The following is an 18,560-nucleotide window of genomic DNA, read 5'->3' on the forward strand; positions in this document are numbered from 1 at the left end:
AGGTAAGTCGAAAGAACCACAAAAACTATCGTAATATTACATTTTGTATAATATTTGTCAATTTGAAATATTAATATCCAATGTAAACCCAATTTCCTTTCACTAATTTGAGTCGAACTTCACAAAATATCCAACTAATGACCGTTTTAGACCTGCGCTTAAACTACATTCAAAGTACTGATTGATTTAAAAATAATAATCGGAGATGCTGAAGAAATAGATTACTTTTTTTTGATTAATTGATTCTTGATTTGATGCGTATTGAATCGATGCGATGTAAACATGTCCATTATTGTTGCCTCTCTTGCTCTCTTAGTCGGCAAAATGGAAGAGGGATTCAAGTAATTGCGCATGCGCGTTCAGTACCGGAGATGCATATGAAATGTGATGAAACAGATGCTAAATGTGTAACCCTCGCTTTATACACTACGAGTTCACGACATGATGTCTACGGTTCCCACAGACAACTTATCGGATGGTCCATATTTTCCCATTCCGTCACCATACAGCCGATTATGCAGTTTGTGTTTGATTCCATCTTTTTTCACAACCATAACGTGTACATTGCTCTTTATTGATATTTTGTGTACATTGTAGTTTATGTAATAATGGACGATAATTATCTTCAGTGAAACACTGCGATACTGTATATAGTGTCCAGTCCCATCTGTAGTTAATAACCTGAATGCTTATTGAGTTCGGATGAGACATACAAACTGTTAATATTTCAAAAGTTTTAACACGTGTGCAATTATTAATACTAATAACACCCAATTGTCATGTTCATACAGATGAAATAAATATTTTATTTGATCGACGCAGCGTTTGGTCACTTCATTGTACAGCCCTATCCAGTCTCATAACCTAATTAATCTTATCGATCAGAGCACAGAGCGCCCATTGGGTATTGAGTGATTAACGTACTTTAATCATAATATTATTTTACTTATTTTTCTTCCGTATGCACGACTGGCAAGCTAAAGACAGTAGTAATTTTGGATCCGATTGTACCGACCAGTTTCTCAACCTAACCTTAAACCGTGTTAAAAGTATCTGAGTACTGTCTGCAGAGTATCGGTCGTTGAGAGAAGCCAAAGTGCTGAAGCGTTAAACATGTCGCGATTCCTTGTTCAAAGAGCCTCGCTCTTGGTTAATTCGTTCAAAAATGTATCACGGGTGTTTCTTATCCCTGTGAGGAATTTGAACCTTCTTGAATATCAGAGTAAATTACTACTAAGAGACAGCGGTGTGTCTGTACAAAATTTCGCTATAGTCGACGACTTGAAATATGCCCCAGAAGTCTTAAACAAATTCAGTAAGTATATCTATTTAAATATTAAGTCATGTTAGTATAACTTGCGAGCTTCAGAATGTCTCATATTTGCAACTGATCGGATCATACGTGCAAACGTTCAGTACATTTTTTTACGTTACAGATGCGGCTGAATACGTGGTAAAGGCTCAAATTCTGGCAGGAGGGAGGGGTAAAGGTCACTTTGATAATGGATTCAAGGGTGGTGTACACATCACTAAAGAGTAAGAGCAATTCTGCTAGAATAGATAATAATCGATATTCTTGCGGAAAAACCTTCCCACAGATTACATTCGGCAAGAATAGTAAAATAGCATTGTTGGTTACATTGTTGGAATTTATGTTTCTTGATATTTCAAAATCTCGATTTATGATTTATAAACGTATAAACCATTTTATCAAGACCTCACAATATTCATAATTTCATCTACAGAGAAATTAGATATCTATTTAAATACCAATTGATTTTTGTTGTAATTTAATGTGACTCTTTGCTCGTGTACAATTTGTAATACAAAATAGTATCTTATATTTAGGTTCTTTAACCTTCATAGATTGTGTTTGAGAATTGAATATTGCTAAGGGTTAGTTTCTTTGCTTCCAAATTGAAATTTATTTCGAGGATGAATTTGAAGCAAGAAACCCGGCTTTAAATTATAGTCGTAAAAATTCGTATGAAAACTTTGTAGACACGAGAAGCTTCTGGAAATTGTAAAGAACATGTTGGGGCATCGTTTAATAACAAAACAGACGCCCAAGGATGGGATTGTGGTGAATAAAGTGATGGTTGCCGAATCGGTTGACATCGTGAAGGAGACATACGTTTGTATTTTAATGGATAGGCAGCATAACGGTCCGGTATTGATAGCCTCTCCAGCAGGTGGAATGGACATTGAAGCGGTTGCTGAAAAAACGCCGGATTTAATAAAGACCATACCACTTGACATTTACGAGGGAATTACAGAGAGCATTGCCAAAGAAGTAGCAAATTTCTTAGGTTTTGGAGATAAGTTGTTGCTGGACAAAACTGTTGCTGAATTGAGGAATTTGTGGAAGTTGTTTGTTGACATAGATGCGCTGCAGATCGAGATAAATCCTTTGGTAGAAACCAAGGATAAGCAAATCATCGCTGTTGATGCTAAAATATCGTTTGACGACAACGCTCAGTACAGGCAGCAAGACATATTCTCTTTGGACGACGCTGGCGAAGATGATCCGAGAGAAGTAGAGGCGTCGAAGTTCAGCTTGAATTACATCGGAATGGACGGAAATATTGGATGCCTCGGTAATCTAGTTCTTCCCCGCATATTCCTACAAAAATTTTGATCGTTACCAGAACAATGTTTCTTGCTCACAATGTATTCCGATGCATTTATAATATCGCAATATGTGATTGACGTATAGTTAACGGAGCTGGGCTAGCCATGGCAACTATGGATATAATTAAGTTAAACGGGGGAACGCCAGCTAATTTCTTGGACGTTGGAGGTAGCGTTAAGGAAGATCAAGTATATCAAGCTTTCCGAATTCTCACCGAAGGTAAATAAATTCTACGTTGATTCTCGACTGCGAGATTATCATTTGACTAATGGAAACACTTCGAGAATGTTGTAATACTTTCGATATTAAATTCAGATGCCAAGGTGGAAGCTATTCTTGTCAACGTTTTCGGCGGTATAGTAAACTGCGCAACGATAGCCAATGGAATTGTGGGAGCGGCTCGTAATCTTGGCTTGAAAATCCCACTTGTGGTCAGATTGGAAGGTAATATTGTTTATCACCTCATTTTCGGACTATTTTAGAAAGGCACAGCGATTTTTGATGCAAACGAACTATTTTGTTATGCAACTAGGTACGAATGTTATGGAAGCCAGAAAAATACTTGCGGAATCTGGGTTACCGATTCTTTCAGCTTCCGATCTGGATGAGGCTGCTAAAAAAGCCGTTGCGGCGATAAGACAATAGGCATAGCCGTCCACCATCGACGTTTATCGATAAATTTCCTTGTTCAAGACTGTGTAACTTGTACCTTTGCTCAAATATAGTAACATTTCACGTGGTGTACAATACCGTAGCTGTACATAGCTGTAATAAAATTATACCATGAATGATATATGTCGTTGTTTACGAAGTTGTAAGTGGTGTAATAATCGAAGAAGAGAGTGGAAAAGTTTTATAATTAGTAGAGGAGTGTGAATACTGATAGTAGTGGTTAATCTATTCAGAATTTTCCATTGGATGCTGATATAGAAGCAATGATTTATACTGTAAATGCATTTTTATTGAAATAAAGTTTGCTTGAAAATGATTGAATTCTTTAATGAATGCATTTCAAGTTCCGATCAATTTCCAAGCTTTAGCTAACTACTCAACACAGCTGCAGATGTCCAATAAGTTTGGAGCTCAGTATTTCCGTCAAGGCCTTAATTTGAAACCTTTGGACTTGGGTGACTTTGTAGTCCAACCAATAAGCTGGAACCGATTCAGGAGAAGTAAACCAAACTTAGAGTAGAAATCGTTTATAAACATCGTCTAACGAGCAGGGTTCAATAATTATATTCGAATGCCAAGTTAGGAGAAGGTTGAAACATGTACTGTATACGTGTGCGCGACTGATCTCGGACTCGCTACTAGCTTGCAGTCATTTCATTCATACCCATATAGGGCTTGTAATTTCCAACCGACTTTCGAAGCTAAGTAATGCCCTGGGGATCGACCGACACTCACGTCATCCGTCGCCCCCACCATAAGAAGATGATAAGTAAATGCTCTGCATGTCTAGTGGAATAAAAAACCACCCAACACTTTCGACAGATTACTTTCTTTTGAAAGAAACATGATAAGGAATTATATACCCGCTGTGTATGAAGGATATTATTGGCGAGATTTGTTAGAAGATTATATCCTCGCCCAAATGAGTAACGAATGAGTTGTCTCACTTAAATTCGCGCAGTTAGGCTTTCTTCGGACCTTTGACAATGAGCTTATAGGTATACGGGACTCGAGATGTACGCACACATTCGTGTTGCGTCAGCTTTAACGTGGTAGGCAGATAACATTCAACAGTTGCTGTATATGTATACGTATAATACAAGTATAAAGCTGATATAAATTGTGCAAATGTAGACTATTACCAAAAGAGGTAACACAGCATGACGCGATAAGTGCGAACAGCATATTGTGGTAGGATACTTACAGTCGTTGAGCATATAATGGTATACTGGTCATGGACTCCTGATACAAACTTTAAAAAGTGACCATGTTCTATTCAGCATTACAGTATTCATATGAAGCTATATTTTTTTAGTAGGTGAAGAGCGCTTTTGAGATATTTATAAAAAAATATACATTATTCATTTATAATAATAATAATAATAGTAATATTTATTATAAAAAATGAATCGTAGAGAGTTAATGAATTGGGTATGAATGTACGACTGATTTTGGCTTTAGGTCAATGTGTTTACGCTAAGAACCGAAATAAATCATTGGATCCTCCTGCGGCACAAATTTAACTCGAACATAGAATTAAAATTAGGCGATGAATCGCGTTATCGCGACGTCACGGAATCTGGTGAGAAGCGAGTCACAGACTTGGTCATTGTTTCGAGTTGGCCTGACTTTGAACTATTTTTCAGGCTATAAGCACTAAATAGTACAAAGCTTTCAAATATAGTTTCGAGAGTATAAACGTGCAAAGAGTAGTTGCACGTAATAATAGAAACGCTAGAATGAATCCGCGGAAAAAGTATCCGCAAATTTTCATGCAGATGCCTAAAATCATTCCCTGGCAACTTTTCATTTGCACTTGCTTGAACGGTAGGAGAAATTCATGAAACGAAATTGTAAACGTAAACGCGCCAAGGAAGTCGCTGCGGCGGGCAAAAAGGAATTACCCTGATTTGCATCGGCTCCTTCCACGAAGGTACGTCACGGCTGGCGCCTGGTTGACTCGCTTGTCCCCATAGTCATACGTATTCACACTCACACTTTCGTTGAAAAATCTGACCGATCATTTGTATGTGGCATACCGCGTTCGTCGTGTATATGTATATAGATGTATATATAGCCATCCCCGCAGTCCCTGAAGGGTAAGAACGAGGAGCGGCGTTCTATTCTTGGCAAACTTCAGTTGGATCTGCTTTCGCGCTGGTAATACCGACAGTTAACGCCAGAGAGTGATCCGCTCAAGAACTCACCAAAAACTTGACCGTACCGTAGGAGACCAGCCCACGTATCAGCAGACCACTTCCTCCAGGTCGAGCTTTGCCGAGCTTTACACATTTTCAGTCTTTATCTAGCCACAGCGATCGACGGGTACTCAAGAAATTGGATTTAAAGTGCTCATCAGAACAGCAGCATCAGCTTCCAGTCGTACCAGTTGAGGTGAGGTGAAAATCTTAGAACGAATCTTGCGAAACACTCTGGCTTACAGGTATAAGTTTAACCCCGATTGGGACCAGAAGATACTCGTATAGATTCGACCATGTTTTGTGAAAAAACTTCTTTATCAGAATGAGTGTGAAATAACCGCGGATTGTTGACGATCACGATGATGATCATGATGGGCTCTACGCCAGTTTGAGTATTTTCCTTTCGATTTTAAGCTCGGCATATTTTCTTTACCGTAATATTTTGCAGAAGAAGTGTTTCAATCTTAAGTAAAATCATCCCGAGTGTTCCAATACATACACGATTGATAAGTTCACCGACTGTACGTGACTATGCAGTGAGTGACCGTTTATAGCTGCCAGACGTTATTCGTTTGTTTTGCAAGTGCCCGTAATCTTTGGTTCACCTGTTCAACTCGACTCGCCGCTGTTTCGTTGTATTGCGTATAGTAAACACACATGGACATATGTGTACTGAAATTATCAATTCAATTCCAAGAATCACTGCGGCTAGGGTTTTTGTGATACATTTTTCTGAATGAAAGCAAATCATGACAGTCGCTAATTTCTGTTAAATAACATTAGACATTTGCACGCTTTTTGCAACGCTTTAAACTGTATCATGGCTGAGGATCGCGAAATTTCGCTACAGCCGCTGATATCGAAATTTGAGACCTGTACTGGTGATGCGAAATTCTATTTTGACCTAGACGCTCTTGCGCAGTATTATACGACAGAATGAAAAATTCATTTTTATGATGACAGAATGAATCTTCTTTGGTATCTCGAAAAACCTTGTCTACATTCGTATAGATAGTTGTACGTGGGCTGTAGTGAGCAGGGGTCTATTTCGAGACAATTTTACGTTTAAAAAAAAATAAAAAACCGACTCAGCTATTTATCTTTGTTCTCCCGGTCGATATACAAAAAACGGAAAACGAAAAGCAGAATATCGTAAATTCTTCCCGTTATATATTGCAGATGCTATCTTTTTCAGTTAATCAAGTCTGATAGAAAATTAAAATTTTTCATGCTGGACGTCGTTTTATAATAGAACAGGAGGTCCATTAAACTGGCATCTTTTTGAGCACGACGCAGATCTGAAAGGACCAACAAAACAAAACCAGATTGTACCATAGTTCGGTTGCGCATCATCAGGTGTGGTCTGGAGGTTTTTCAAGGTTTAACGAAACAAAAACGGATGATATGATAGTTCGGTTGCATATTTTTAGGCGTCGTAAGTGCGAACGGTCTATACATAGTCGGATCAAGCTAATAGACTGTCATATTCGCGTTAACTGATTAAATAGAGCATTAGCTTACGAGTTATTTTAATTCAAAGTAGGGATACTTTTTGCCTATGTTTTCTAAAATTGTGACTTAGAGTAGATTTTTGTTACTCAATAGGATTGCGAAATTATTTTCCAAGTTTGTTTCTGAGCTCGGGTTCCTCGTTGCGGGTTCGCTTGCGCAACAATTGCTGTATGATATTCATGTAAAGAAAAGTGACACGCCACCTTATTCCAGTTGCCTGAAGAACGCGGGTATCAGGATAACGCTATTCATTGTTAGACAATAAGACTCTATTCTATGAAGACGTCGGACACCTTGCGCCACGTGAACCACAAAAAAATTCAGTGCATTGCAGATCGTCAAGAATCTTAAGCCTGCAGATTAACGCGGTATGCATATCACAATGTGGGCATCTATCGGTGCACAGAAATGATACAGTTCTACCAAAATCTATAGAGTTGGGCTACAGAACAGGTTTTTTTTTCATATAAACGTGGTCGGTCCACGGTGTTGTCATTCATCGAAGCCTTTATACATGCTAAATATTTTATAATTGCTACGTAACAACGATTCCAAAGTAACATGTATTCGCAATTTATAGAATAACTCTTCAGTACATTTATCAGAACTTCATTAACTTGCCGTCCTTACCGCAAGCTGACCGGCGACCGCATAGATTGCGGTCTCCGTATTTAGATATGTGATGCAATAGTCCGTACGGCGCTAGCAAGAACAAGGACAATTGTTTATTTAAGCAAAATTGTTTACTGTTTGAAATAAGTATGATCTTTTCCTGCAGGTACGGAGACGAACTGAGACGGAAAAGCTGAAAGACCGGGAGAGGGCAAATACGCAATAGCGCATTGTCTTCGAGATTGGTGGGGAGATTGAGAAAAAGAAGGTGAGGTCGCATTTTGATGATCATCCCAAGATACCCGATTGCAGGGTATAGTTTTCGCTACATTGTATTATCGTAGCTGGAATTGAAGTGCCCGTTTTAGTGGCCAGCTGATCACTTCTGTACCATCGGCAATTAGGATCAGGCTGACGTGGTTTCCTCCCGCTTATAAACGGACAGCTGGAATCCAAAGCACACGAAGCTACGCTGATCGCTAGCGGCATCTACCCTCGTCACTACCATCAGCGAAAACCTTACCACCACATTCACATTTCACCGCACGCACAACCGGCGTATTGCCACTACCATATTTCCTTACCACCTCTATAAGCACTGCGATACTCCAGGCCTAAGGAGAGGTGGTTCATAAAATGAATAACAATGATAAGTCAGTCGAGAGCGGGAACTCCGCCGAGGAGGAAGACGAGATGATCGCGACAGAGCGGGAGTTAGCTGAGGACGCTAAGTGGAAGAGAATCCAACAGAACACATTCACCAGATGGGCGAACGAGCATCTCAAATGTGCCAGTAAAACGATTGGGGATCTCGAGACCGATTTGTCGGACGGGCTGAGACTGGTTACACTGATCGAGGTGTTGTCCCAGAAGAAACTACCCAAGCACAACAAACGACCTAACTTTCGTTCCCAGAAGCTTGAAAATGTATCGGTTGCCCTCCAGTTCCTCAGCGATCAGGGAATACGCATCGTTAACATTGGTAAGTGAAGTTATGCGCATGCCACCTACTCCGATTACGCTGACATTGGCACTGAAACTCCACCCTGCCGCGTTTGATAAGATACGCAATACAGCTTTTGCACACTGTGCTCTTACTCAATCGCGTAATAACGAAGTAGGTGTACCTGGGAGATAATTACAAGAATTGGCACCCGGACACTTCGCCACTTTGAGGCACGTCGTTGGTCATTGTCTTTTCGATTCAATGGTCTTTCAACACTGTACAATCCCTCGACAACAAAAGTATTAAAGGATCGAATTTCATCACACTTTTCAAATTTCCCCCGTGCATCGTGAAAATCTTTTGCTGGCAAACATTATAAATCGATGCATGGATCGAAGCTTTGGGATGAGGTCGTTGTTTCGAAAAAGAAAGGTCACGTGGGGTACCGGCCTTTGCGCGCGCGCCCTAACCACGTGATATCAGCCGGCCGGCAACAACCACTTGTTGGTTCTTAATCGCGCGACTTTCGTATTATCCGAGGTGTATCGACTGAGCACAAAATAATTGGAATGAGCACCCCTTATAAAATTTACGGCCGTTTAATTCTCCGTAACTGCTTAACTTTAGATTGGCAAACGGAGTGACGTTTATTATATTGCATTATATAACTTGTGTGAAAAATATTGTGGAGATTTTAATTGTTGTTTGACGGCATTTCGAACTCTTGGAAATGGCTTAGCTGCTCATTGGCAGGTTAGTTGCTTTATCTGAAAACTTGACTGGTGGTTGATAACGGATGATACGCGCAGCCGCTTGCAATTTGTAGCCCCACATAGAAATTTAGAAGCATTTACGGGGAGCGACACTGTGAGCACTCGTACGCGTTTAAAGAAGATGACGTTTGTTTGGCCTTCACCTGGTCTGCACAAGTAACGCCTACTTTCTCTTGGCTGGCCTGAAGCGACCTACCAACCATACGTGTGAACGTTTGGTCCTTCAATTGCGATATTTGAAATTTGATGAGGTATTAATGCCAAATGCAATGGCAATGTAAAAACGAAGAAGTCTGTACTAACTCAATACATATACGTATAACACAAGTTTGTTCTCACTTTAGATACTATAACATTGTACTAACAGGGCATGACGACCACCGTTTGTTGCTGTCTGCAAATTACTTTTGAGTCATATCCTGTTGAATAAAAAATAATTGACGGATTCGCAGAACGTGAAATAAACAACGCCCATCATGATCAGACCAGAGCGATTAATACAAGATTCGTCACCGCCGCGCGTTCAGTACGAATTCATCCGCGATTCTACTTGGAAAATTGTTGGAATCACAGGACAAATGCAGCCTCTGTTAATCAGAAGTGTAAGCCATAAGTTACTTAGGAAATGACGTCCTCTGGAGCCGGTATGCAAGTTTAGTAGTGAAGTAATCTCTGACTCTGAGAAACGGATGACGTCATGGTACGAAAGCGTATAACATAGGTGTATGTATACCGGGTCCGCGACGCCCGATCCTTCGTCCCCACCTCACGACTGAACTCTGCTCGATCGGCATTCCACTCAGGGATTCTGCCAGACCAGACGGGCCAGACTACCTGTTCTTTATAGACCCCGGTCAAATAAACAAAACAACATCGCCAACGTAGATATATGTGTATACATGAATTCCGAGAACATAATGGAATGAGATTGTCGAGTTTTCAGGATCGATACTGAGGTCATGATCGAATATGATAAAAAAGAGTTTTTGAAAAATCATAGAATCATGCTCTTGAACAGCTTTTCGAAGCAAGTTAATGTTGGGCGAGAAGACAAAGATGAGGCACATGTGAAACAAGTCTTTCGTTTGTTCAACTGCAGCTATACACACCTATGTATACGTGTGCATATACATGTTTTTTTTTGGTCTTTCACGTCACGCGGTGGACTACGCTGTAGTTATAACTGTACATCGGACGATCTTCCGTTTGTCATGTCGTCCTGGTACCCATACGTGTTCCAAAATACGCAGACTCTGATTCGATTGGAGGGTTTGAAAGGCTTAAGGTCGTGTAGTACTCCCACCTTTACGGACCGAGCAAACTCACCCTTTTTCTTCATATATTAAATAATTTGAACCCTTTCTGTTCGTTTTTTTATTTAATACAGGAAGAAAATGGGTGAGTTTTTTCGGTCGGTATGGGTAGGAGTACCACATGACCTTAAAGACGATCGCACAGATTTTTTTCGCTCCCATGATAATTGTGATACAATTTTTTGAAGATTACGAATGCGCATATTTTTTATAAGCCCACATTGGTTGGATGTTTTCTAAATCTATCTGAAGTCGGCCGAGGATTTGAACGATATAGGTTCCGAGCAAGAATCTTGATAAGTCTAGATTCAAAAGGTTATTATTCTTTATCTACGTGATATACTTGACCCTCTTCACTCTTGAGTATATCGACCGTATACATACATATGTAGCAACTTGGAATAACAATCAACAGCGAATCGGGTTAGACGATGGTTTTTCAGTCCAATGAATAAGAATAATCTTTCTGGTATTTCAGAAGAAAAAAGTGTAGCGATTCTTGCAAAGCTGTGATTGCATTACTGAACAGTACATCGTTCATAGGATTTTCTTTTTCGTATGGCATAAACTTCTCCGATCTGCCAACTCTCTTAAATCGATCTGATCACAGTGTTGACGTCGATCTGAGGCTGAGTGCGGCTGCAGTTCAACACTGTAAACCCTGTGCATACTCACAAGCGATATCTACATCACCTATATCTTGTTGTATAACGTCACCGTGTAGTAATTGCTTAAAATAGCTGGTAGAATGAATCGACCACAGGCAATGCTTACCGAGTCTTGAGACGAATCCACGACTCTTCGAAGCCGACCGAGTATGAATGCCAAGACTTCATTGTTACCCGGTCTCAAGCATGGAGCAATTATGATCCCGTCAAGGATCCATAATGGCAACGCGGCAATGTTACATATATGTTCCTGCGTATATACATGTTTGTCTTCTCACAGAGTTAGGCAAGCGCCGCGTCGAGATTAAGGACGGGAGGACGGATTACTTGTAAGGTATAAGACCTGGAATAACAAAACCAAAATTTTTATAATCTATGTACTATTGTCTACAGAACTACGCAGGTTTTTTTAATCTAATTTTTTAGAAACAGTGCACTTTTGAAAAAGTGAATCGTGTTTTGGTCAAAATATAAGAAGTAAATTGTCAATAAAAAAAAGTTTACGTTAAATAAAAAACGACTACTTACTTCCGTAGAGAATGAAATTGTGAAGCTATTGTCAAAATTTCAAATCGATCCATGCAACGGTGTTCAAGTAGTCTGTCCTCCCAGTTTGAAAAATATGGTTACGAGAACAATACGTTGAAAGTTTTACGAGCACTCAGCGTGGGCCTGAGGCACTGTGACAAAATCAACAATTGAACCTTTTAAAAAAAAATGTTCATTATAAGACCAACTGGATATTGGTTTTTATGACCCTAACATATTGTTTAAACCAAGAAAAAATCGAATTTTCCAAAATCCTAGAGTGATGTCACCCCTGAATTCTTCTTCCGAATGGAATTATTCCTTCAAATTTCAGTTCTGTCAAATTTTCCGAGTGTGGAGAAGGAGATATATTATATAAAAGTTCCATCAAGGTGCCGTAGCAAGCAGGCCGTTATAGCCATTATATACCTATACGAATAGGTGAAGAAACTGGCTCGGCTCGGCTAGGAGATAACGACGTACGAACGCTTGCCGCTGTACACAGTTAGCAGTTTATCACCTAGGAGGGAGAGGTGTTAGCCTCGAAGACGCTCGTGGATATTTGAAAAATTCTAAGTTTCGGTTATGCCTGAGATAATGTTCGCTCACTAATACATTATTTGGTTGTCGCTTGATTCAACCGCCCTGGGATTCAGAGAATCTCTAATGTCGGTGTACTTCTGTGAGCTGCCTTCATGGTGTTTTCATGATATAGCGGAAAAATCAAAATTCCCTAAGTCAAATCTGTTGATTGAGATTAAAATTGAAAACCTTTTACAAGATTTCTCGAGAGCGACCTAGAATTGTTTGTTAAAAAGTGTGCAACGATACGATACTGGCTGGCAACCAATTCACAAGTAGTGAATCACATTTGAAAACTTGCCAGCTACTTTGAAATTTTGTTGACCGACAAAATGCCACGCATACGATTTTAATAGATTTTGGTATAAAAATAAATTATAAATAAATTAGGTAGAGTCGTATAATGAAAACTTTGCATCATTTGTAAAATATTTGCCTTTCACAAAGGAAAGGTAATTAAAAAAAATTATCGTACATAGTGATAGGTATACTTGACATAACCTAGCAACGCAGAATTTGCTGATACAACAGAAAGCATTTAGTTTCAAATTTCTGACTACGAGTTTAACAATTTCAATCAGAGGTTCAGGTGCTGCGTTGGGTACAAGTTGCATGCATATATCAAATGATTCAAATTTCTGCATGCAATTGAAAAATAATCCGCAGTCCACGCCTTTTTTTAGTCACACGGCCAGACAGTTTCATATTATGAATTATACGAACATTCTTCAACCCGGGTAGGATTGAATTGTTGGATGGAACAATCCTGACGTCACAGTTTAATATGTACTGTGATAACAATTCGCTGGCAAGAATTAGTTTCATTGTTCGAAAAATGACGCAACTTCAAAACCGGCGACAAATCGTAATATGGTATAGTCACTGATGGTTCTATAGTGGAATAAATTTATGCCGTTGGCAGAACGAGGAGGTGTTGCATAGAAATTGAGAGCTGTAACGTTGAAAAAATCGTCATATAAAATATACACGTTAAAATGTACGTATCATGTGTATACCTAAATGACTCAGGTGAAAAGATTCCGGGAAAACATTAAGTCGTTGAGAATAATTACCATAGGAATGCTAAGTGATCAACGTCGATGGTACGCAGTGTAAATTAGATCTGTTGTAACATTCTCTTTCTGCGTATAATACATCACTGATTATTATTTCCTATCTACGAGAAAAAGTAGAAATAATCAGAAGCAGGAGAAGAAGAAGAACAAGAAACACAATGTACGCATTGTTTCACCTGATGTAAGAAAATATTAATTTTTTAACTCTCTGTCCAGATCGACAGACCGACTTACAGTCAGCCGTGAAGATATAGCTTAAATAATATTTTTTTCAAAATTTGCATCGTGCTGCGCGAACTTCACATCATTTTATGCATCAATTAAGTCTGATTATTCATTTTTCTATGGTTCAATGAATGATTGCTCGGTTGAATGACGCATGAAATTTAGCGATTGAGTTTTGACAGTTTAGAAAAGTACCACCTGCGTTATATGTAGATTTAATCCTAGATTGTAAACGGCCTGAGTGATTATCGTAGAGCAAGAGTAATCCGTGCATCGCGTTTTCATTCAGTAATTGTATTAAGATTGAAATTAAGTGCCATTATTTGCAGGAGTGGTGCAGATTAATATAATCACATAAGATAATCTATTTTACTTGAATACTTTAATCAGTAGCGCAGTGACGAAATTAAGTGATCTGACGTATTGGATACGCAGGATAAGCTTGAGATACTTCGGTGAAAGACATTAATTCCCACTTAAAGTCTTCGTGGACGTCATTTCCTTAATTATCTCTACATTCGCGACCGGAACGTTGAAGACAAGTATATAAAAACCAATAATAATGAAAAAATGTCCGAGTTTTATCATCACGCGTTATATGGAGAAAAAGTGTTATGCAATTTACACAAGCTTTTTATAACCGCCACTAGAGCTGAATCCAAATCGCTTAAAATCGTGTTTAAACATGAAGTCGTTGAGCAAGGAATCGGTCCTCTCACGATCATCGCCGGACCAAGTTCTCTTAATGGTTACTTGAAACCAGTTCCGCCGTTAAAAAAAAGTGGTAGCATAAAACTAGCGGATCATGGGACTAGAATCTTGGAATAATTTGAACGTAAATCCATCATGCATCATATACCTAGCTCCAGAAAGTCGGATATTCTCGGATCCGAACATAAATTAGCAAATAAATTTCAAATAGAAGGGTAAAATAATTTTCGTACTGTGCAGATTCCTCGGACATTGTGGACTGCAAGTTGAAGCTGATATTGGGACTGATATGGACCCTGATTCTGCACTACTCAATCTCCATGCCAATGTGGGATGGCGACGATGGCGAGAGCCCGGATAAAGGAACCACACCAAAGCAACGGCTTATGCACTGGATCCAAGCGAAGGTCCCAGACTTACCGATCGGTAATTTCACGTCGGACTGGAACGACGGTAGGGCGGTTGGAGCACTCGTGGATGCGGTTGCACCCGGACTTTGCCCGGACTGGCAAGACTGGAACCCCAAAGACGCGGTTCAAAATGCATCGGAAGCCATGGGTCTGGCAGACGACTGGCTCAATATACCTCAGGTGCGTTGTGCTGATTGAGATTATTTGGCATAGTTGGTAAAGGGTTGAAACGATCACTGACTTGTGACCGTACATTTTATTGTAGCTAATCAAACCGGAGGAGATGGTGGATCCCAACATTGACGAGATGTCAATGATGACCTACTTATCGCAATATCCCAACGCGAAGCTGAAGCCTGGCGCACCTCTGCGGGCGAAAACCAACCCGAACAGGTATGCTGGGAAATATAACTCACAAACAATAGTTCCTTGCCAGGAGACGTTGAGCAAAGAGACCATCTGCAGAATATAATTGATCAAAAAAGGAAAGAGTGATTATTTATATTATAATTAACAGTTGATCAATTATAACTGCGTGGATGAATCTCTTGGCAAGGAATAGGCGAAATTGCGCTCATACAGGAATAACTACGTGTAAGAAGGGAACAAAAAACATCTTGTTCCTCGTCCAAATTCATTAATTAATTGATTCATAAATTTCATTTTTCGGTCGCAGCATCCCGCCCCCGCGGTAAGTCGCGAGCTTCAAGTACATTTTACAAGAACTAAGGCTTTGTAATCTATTTTACTTGGCAAATTTACATTTACTGATTGTTTGGAAACTACTTTCTAACTTTTTGACATCTAATTGGAATATACTTGATTTTAGCAATCATATTTCAGCTGTGTGTCGTGTGTCGTGATTGCCATGATATACGTGTATACCTATACATTGATTACCAGTTGTATTTCGGTAAAAAGAATTGTTTAAATTCAATAACTTTGTGCAAATAATTATAGGCTGCTGTTTAAAGAAGCTAGATATTCATTTTGGCATTAACGCTTGTGTAACACTTGGTTATAATACAATACTGGCCGATTGACGGATAAGTATCTGAATGCCAATGCTCACCATTCTGCGTGCTGTCATGTATGTTACTACAATTGATTTTCCCATAAATCCAGAGTCCGTGCTTATGGTCCTGGTATCGAACCGACTGGACCCGTTGTTGGTGCCCCAGCAAATTTTACCGTGGAAACATTCTCTGCCGGTAAAGGAAACGTTGAAGTAATCGTCGAAGACCCCAAGGGAGCTAAGATTCCGGTGAATAGATTTATTGAAATTACTTATAAATTTAAAGGATTGTCCATACCTAAGGTGATATAATCAAACTTCAGTGTAACTGTTGTAATTACACACAACTTCGAGAAAATATAAGAATTCAAGTCATGATTGTGAGAGACACACCATTGAATGGAATCAACAATTAAAATAGTTACCGCGGTTACCGCTTTAAAATTAATTGCTTATACCTTTACCTTTACAGGCTGACGTCAGGTTCAACAAGGACAGAAATCTCACCTACGCTGTATCCTACACTCCTAAGGTGGAGGGTCCTCATAAGGTGAAGATTCAATTCGCCGGAAGAGCTATTCCCAAGAGTCCTTACACCGTCAGCGTTGAAGGTCACGCCGGGGATTCCACTAAGGTTACAGCTAGCGGTCCTGGACTGCAGCCCGACGGCGTGGCAATCAATCGACCGACCTTCTTCGACATCTTCACCAAAGAAGCTGGGCGTGGGGTGCCAGAAGTGATTATTCTGGATCCTCAGGTGCGAGCAATTTCGATTTGATCTACCAAACGAAGTAGCGAATTCGTGTAACTCTTTCTTCAATGAAACTAATCGACCTTCTGCAGGGTTCAAAGACTTCTGTGCCAGTAAAACTCCGTCAAACGTCTCCCGATGTTTGGCGCTGTGAGTACGTCTCACCGGTAGTTGGACTTCATTCGGTGAACATCTTCTTTGCTGGCAAACCAATACCGGGGAGTCCACTTGGCGTACGTGTGTCGCCTGTTTCCGATGCAAACAAATGCCGCGCTTACGGCAGAGGGCTTCAACCGAAAGGTGTTCGCGTCAAAGATGATGCGGACTTCAAAATTGTCACTAAGGATGCTGGAGAAGGAGTCCCAGAAGCACGGGTGATCGGGCCAGGTGGTGCCAACTTGCCAGTAAAGTAAGAAACCCATGAGCCAGAAGTGTCTAAAGTTGCCAAAGTTATCGGGCTCTGTGATAAGGAAATGACTTGAATTTCAGGCTCATGAAGATAGACGCCACGACCTATCATTGCAATTACAGTCCAGTAAAGGAAGGTCGGCATGTGGTGATGGTCACTTTCGGTGGCAAGGAGATCAACAAGTCTCCATTTGAGGTGAACGTTGGTCCTTACAAGGAATCCGCCATCAGAGTGTTCGGACCAGGACTACACGGAGGAGTCGTTGGATACCCAGCGAAATTCACAGTCGATACTAACGGCGAGACTGGGAGTCTTGGATTTTCTATCGAGGGTCCATCGAAGGCGAAGATAGACTGTCACGATAACGGAGACGGAACGGCAGACGTCACCTATTATCCTACCGCACCCGGGCAATACTCTGTACACATCAATTGCGACGACGAGGATATTCCAAAGTCTCCGTACATGGCAGAAATCCTCCCGAAGGTCGACTATGATCCGGACAAGGTGAGACGCGATTCAATCTGTGATGAAGAAAATGTTATGAGATCACTTTAGTGACGTTTACCATGGACTCAAACAACTTACAATCTGCACCTGTTAACGATGATTCAGGTCGAGGTGCACGGTCCGGGAGTCCACCCTGATGGCGTAGACCGCGATAAGCCGACCCACTTCACGGTGGATTGCAAAAAGGCTGGAAAAGCACCGCTAGAAGTAGCAATTCAGGATGCTCTTGGACGACAAGTTCCGGTTCGTTTAGACGACAAGCGGGACGGAACAATCCAGGCTCATTACACACCCACCTCAGGTTCACAGCACAATATTCAGGTGGGTTTGACAAAATATACGTCTTAACCTGATGATCTTAGGAAATGTCAAATTTCCGGAACTTACATTTTTCGAATATCAACGAGCTTCCACCTCTTCAGGTCAATTACGGTGGAGTTGGGACCAAGAAGTCACCTTATAGAGTCAGCGTTGCTGCTCCGCTGAATCCAGCGATGGTCCAAGCCTTTGGTCCAGGTCTTGATAAAGGCATAAAGTCGAATACCCCGACACACTTCAACGTAGACTGCAGAGAAGCTGGTCCAGGTGAGCTTGACGTCACAATGGCGACTCCTGAAGGTCGTGACTTGCCAATCACTTTGACTGACAACGAGGATGGCACTTACACCGTTGATTACGTCGCCCCGCAACCCGGAAACTATACAGTCAATCTTAACTACGGAGGCTTGAAAGTTCCAAAATCACCGATCAAGGTCAACGTACAACCTCATGTAGATGTTTCCAAGATCAAGGTCGACGGATTAGAGCCCAGTGAGTATACCGCAGTAATTTCAATCTTTTCTATTCAGCGAAGAGTAGATGACTCTAATGGCATAACCTCATGAAAATAACAACTTAAATACTTTTCAAAGCCAAAGAACGTATACTGATTAAATTAGATAGTTTCCGCTTCTGCAAATTCAAAGGATCCGGGCATCTTGGTCACTAGGATTATCAGTACATTTTAGAGTGGAC

The 18,560-nt window shown here is 40.4% G+C and overlaps 2 protein-coding genes across 7 annotated transcripts in view; both read left to right on the forward strand.

Moving 5' to 3' along the window:
• Nucleotides 1–401: 401 nt before the first annotated feature.
• Nucleotides 402–3,620, forward strand: LOC124218857 (Succinyl-coenzyme A synthetase beta subunit, GDP-forming). Its single transcript, XM_046625727.2, has 6 exons — nucleotides 402–1,315; nucleotides 1,437–1,536; nucleotides 2,002–2,597; nucleotides 2,717–2,851; nucleotides 2,948–3,076; nucleotides 3,165–3,620. The coding sequence occupies exons 1-6, from the start codon at nucleotides 1,114–1,116 to the stop codon at nucleotides 3,275–3,277; spliced, it is 1,275 nt and encodes a 424-aa protein (XP_046481683.1). The 5' UTR covers nucleotides 402–1,113; the 3' UTR covers nucleotides 3,278–3,620.
• A 1,847-nt stretch (nucleotides 3,621–5,467) lies between these two features.
• Nucleotides 5,468–18,560, forward strand: part of cher (filamin protein cher) — a 32,945-nt gene continuing 19,852 nt past the window's right edge. Inside the window, exons 1-12 of one of the 6 annotated variants that reach the window (XM_046629437.2) lie at nucleotides 5,468–5,698; nucleotides 7,796–7,897; nucleotides 7,998–8,611; nucleotides 14,692–15,041; nucleotides 15,127–15,254; nucleotides 15,538–15,552; nucleotides 15,987–16,125; nucleotides 16,349–16,633; nucleotides 16,720–17,036; nucleotides 17,117–17,543; nucleotides 17,652–17,867; nucleotides 17,969–18,356. In XM_046629437.2, coding sequence (XP_046485393.1) covers nucleotides 8,266–8,611; nucleotides 14,692–15,041; nucleotides 15,127–15,254; nucleotides 15,538–15,552; nucleotides 15,987–16,125; nucleotides 16,349–16,633; nucleotides 16,720–17,036; nucleotides 17,117–17,543; nucleotides 17,652–17,867; nucleotides 17,969–18,356 — 2,611 coding nt within the window. In that variant the 5' untranslated portion in view covers nucleotides 5,468–5,698; nucleotides 7,796–7,897; nucleotides 7,998–8,265. Of the gene's footprint in view, nucleotides 5,699–7,795; nucleotides 8,612–14,691; nucleotides 15,042–15,126; nucleotides 15,255–15,537; nucleotides 15,553–15,986; nucleotides 16,126–16,348; nucleotides 16,634–16,719; nucleotides 17,037–17,116; nucleotides 17,544–17,651; nucleotides 17,868–17,968; nucleotides 18,357–18,560 lie in introns of all 6 variants that reach the window. The other 5 variants (XM_046629438.2, XM_046629436.2, XM_046629440.1 and 2 more) reach the window with 5 other exon arrangements.

The sequence above is a fragment of the Neodiprion pinetum genome, chromosome 5 (assembly GCF_021155775.2).
Source record: "Neodiprion pinetum isolate iyNeoPine1 chromosome 5, iyNeoPine1.2, whole genome shotgun sequence".
NCBI classification, from domain to species: Eukaryota; Metazoa; Arthropoda; class Insecta; order Hymenoptera; family Diprionidae; genus Neodiprion; species Neodiprion pinetum.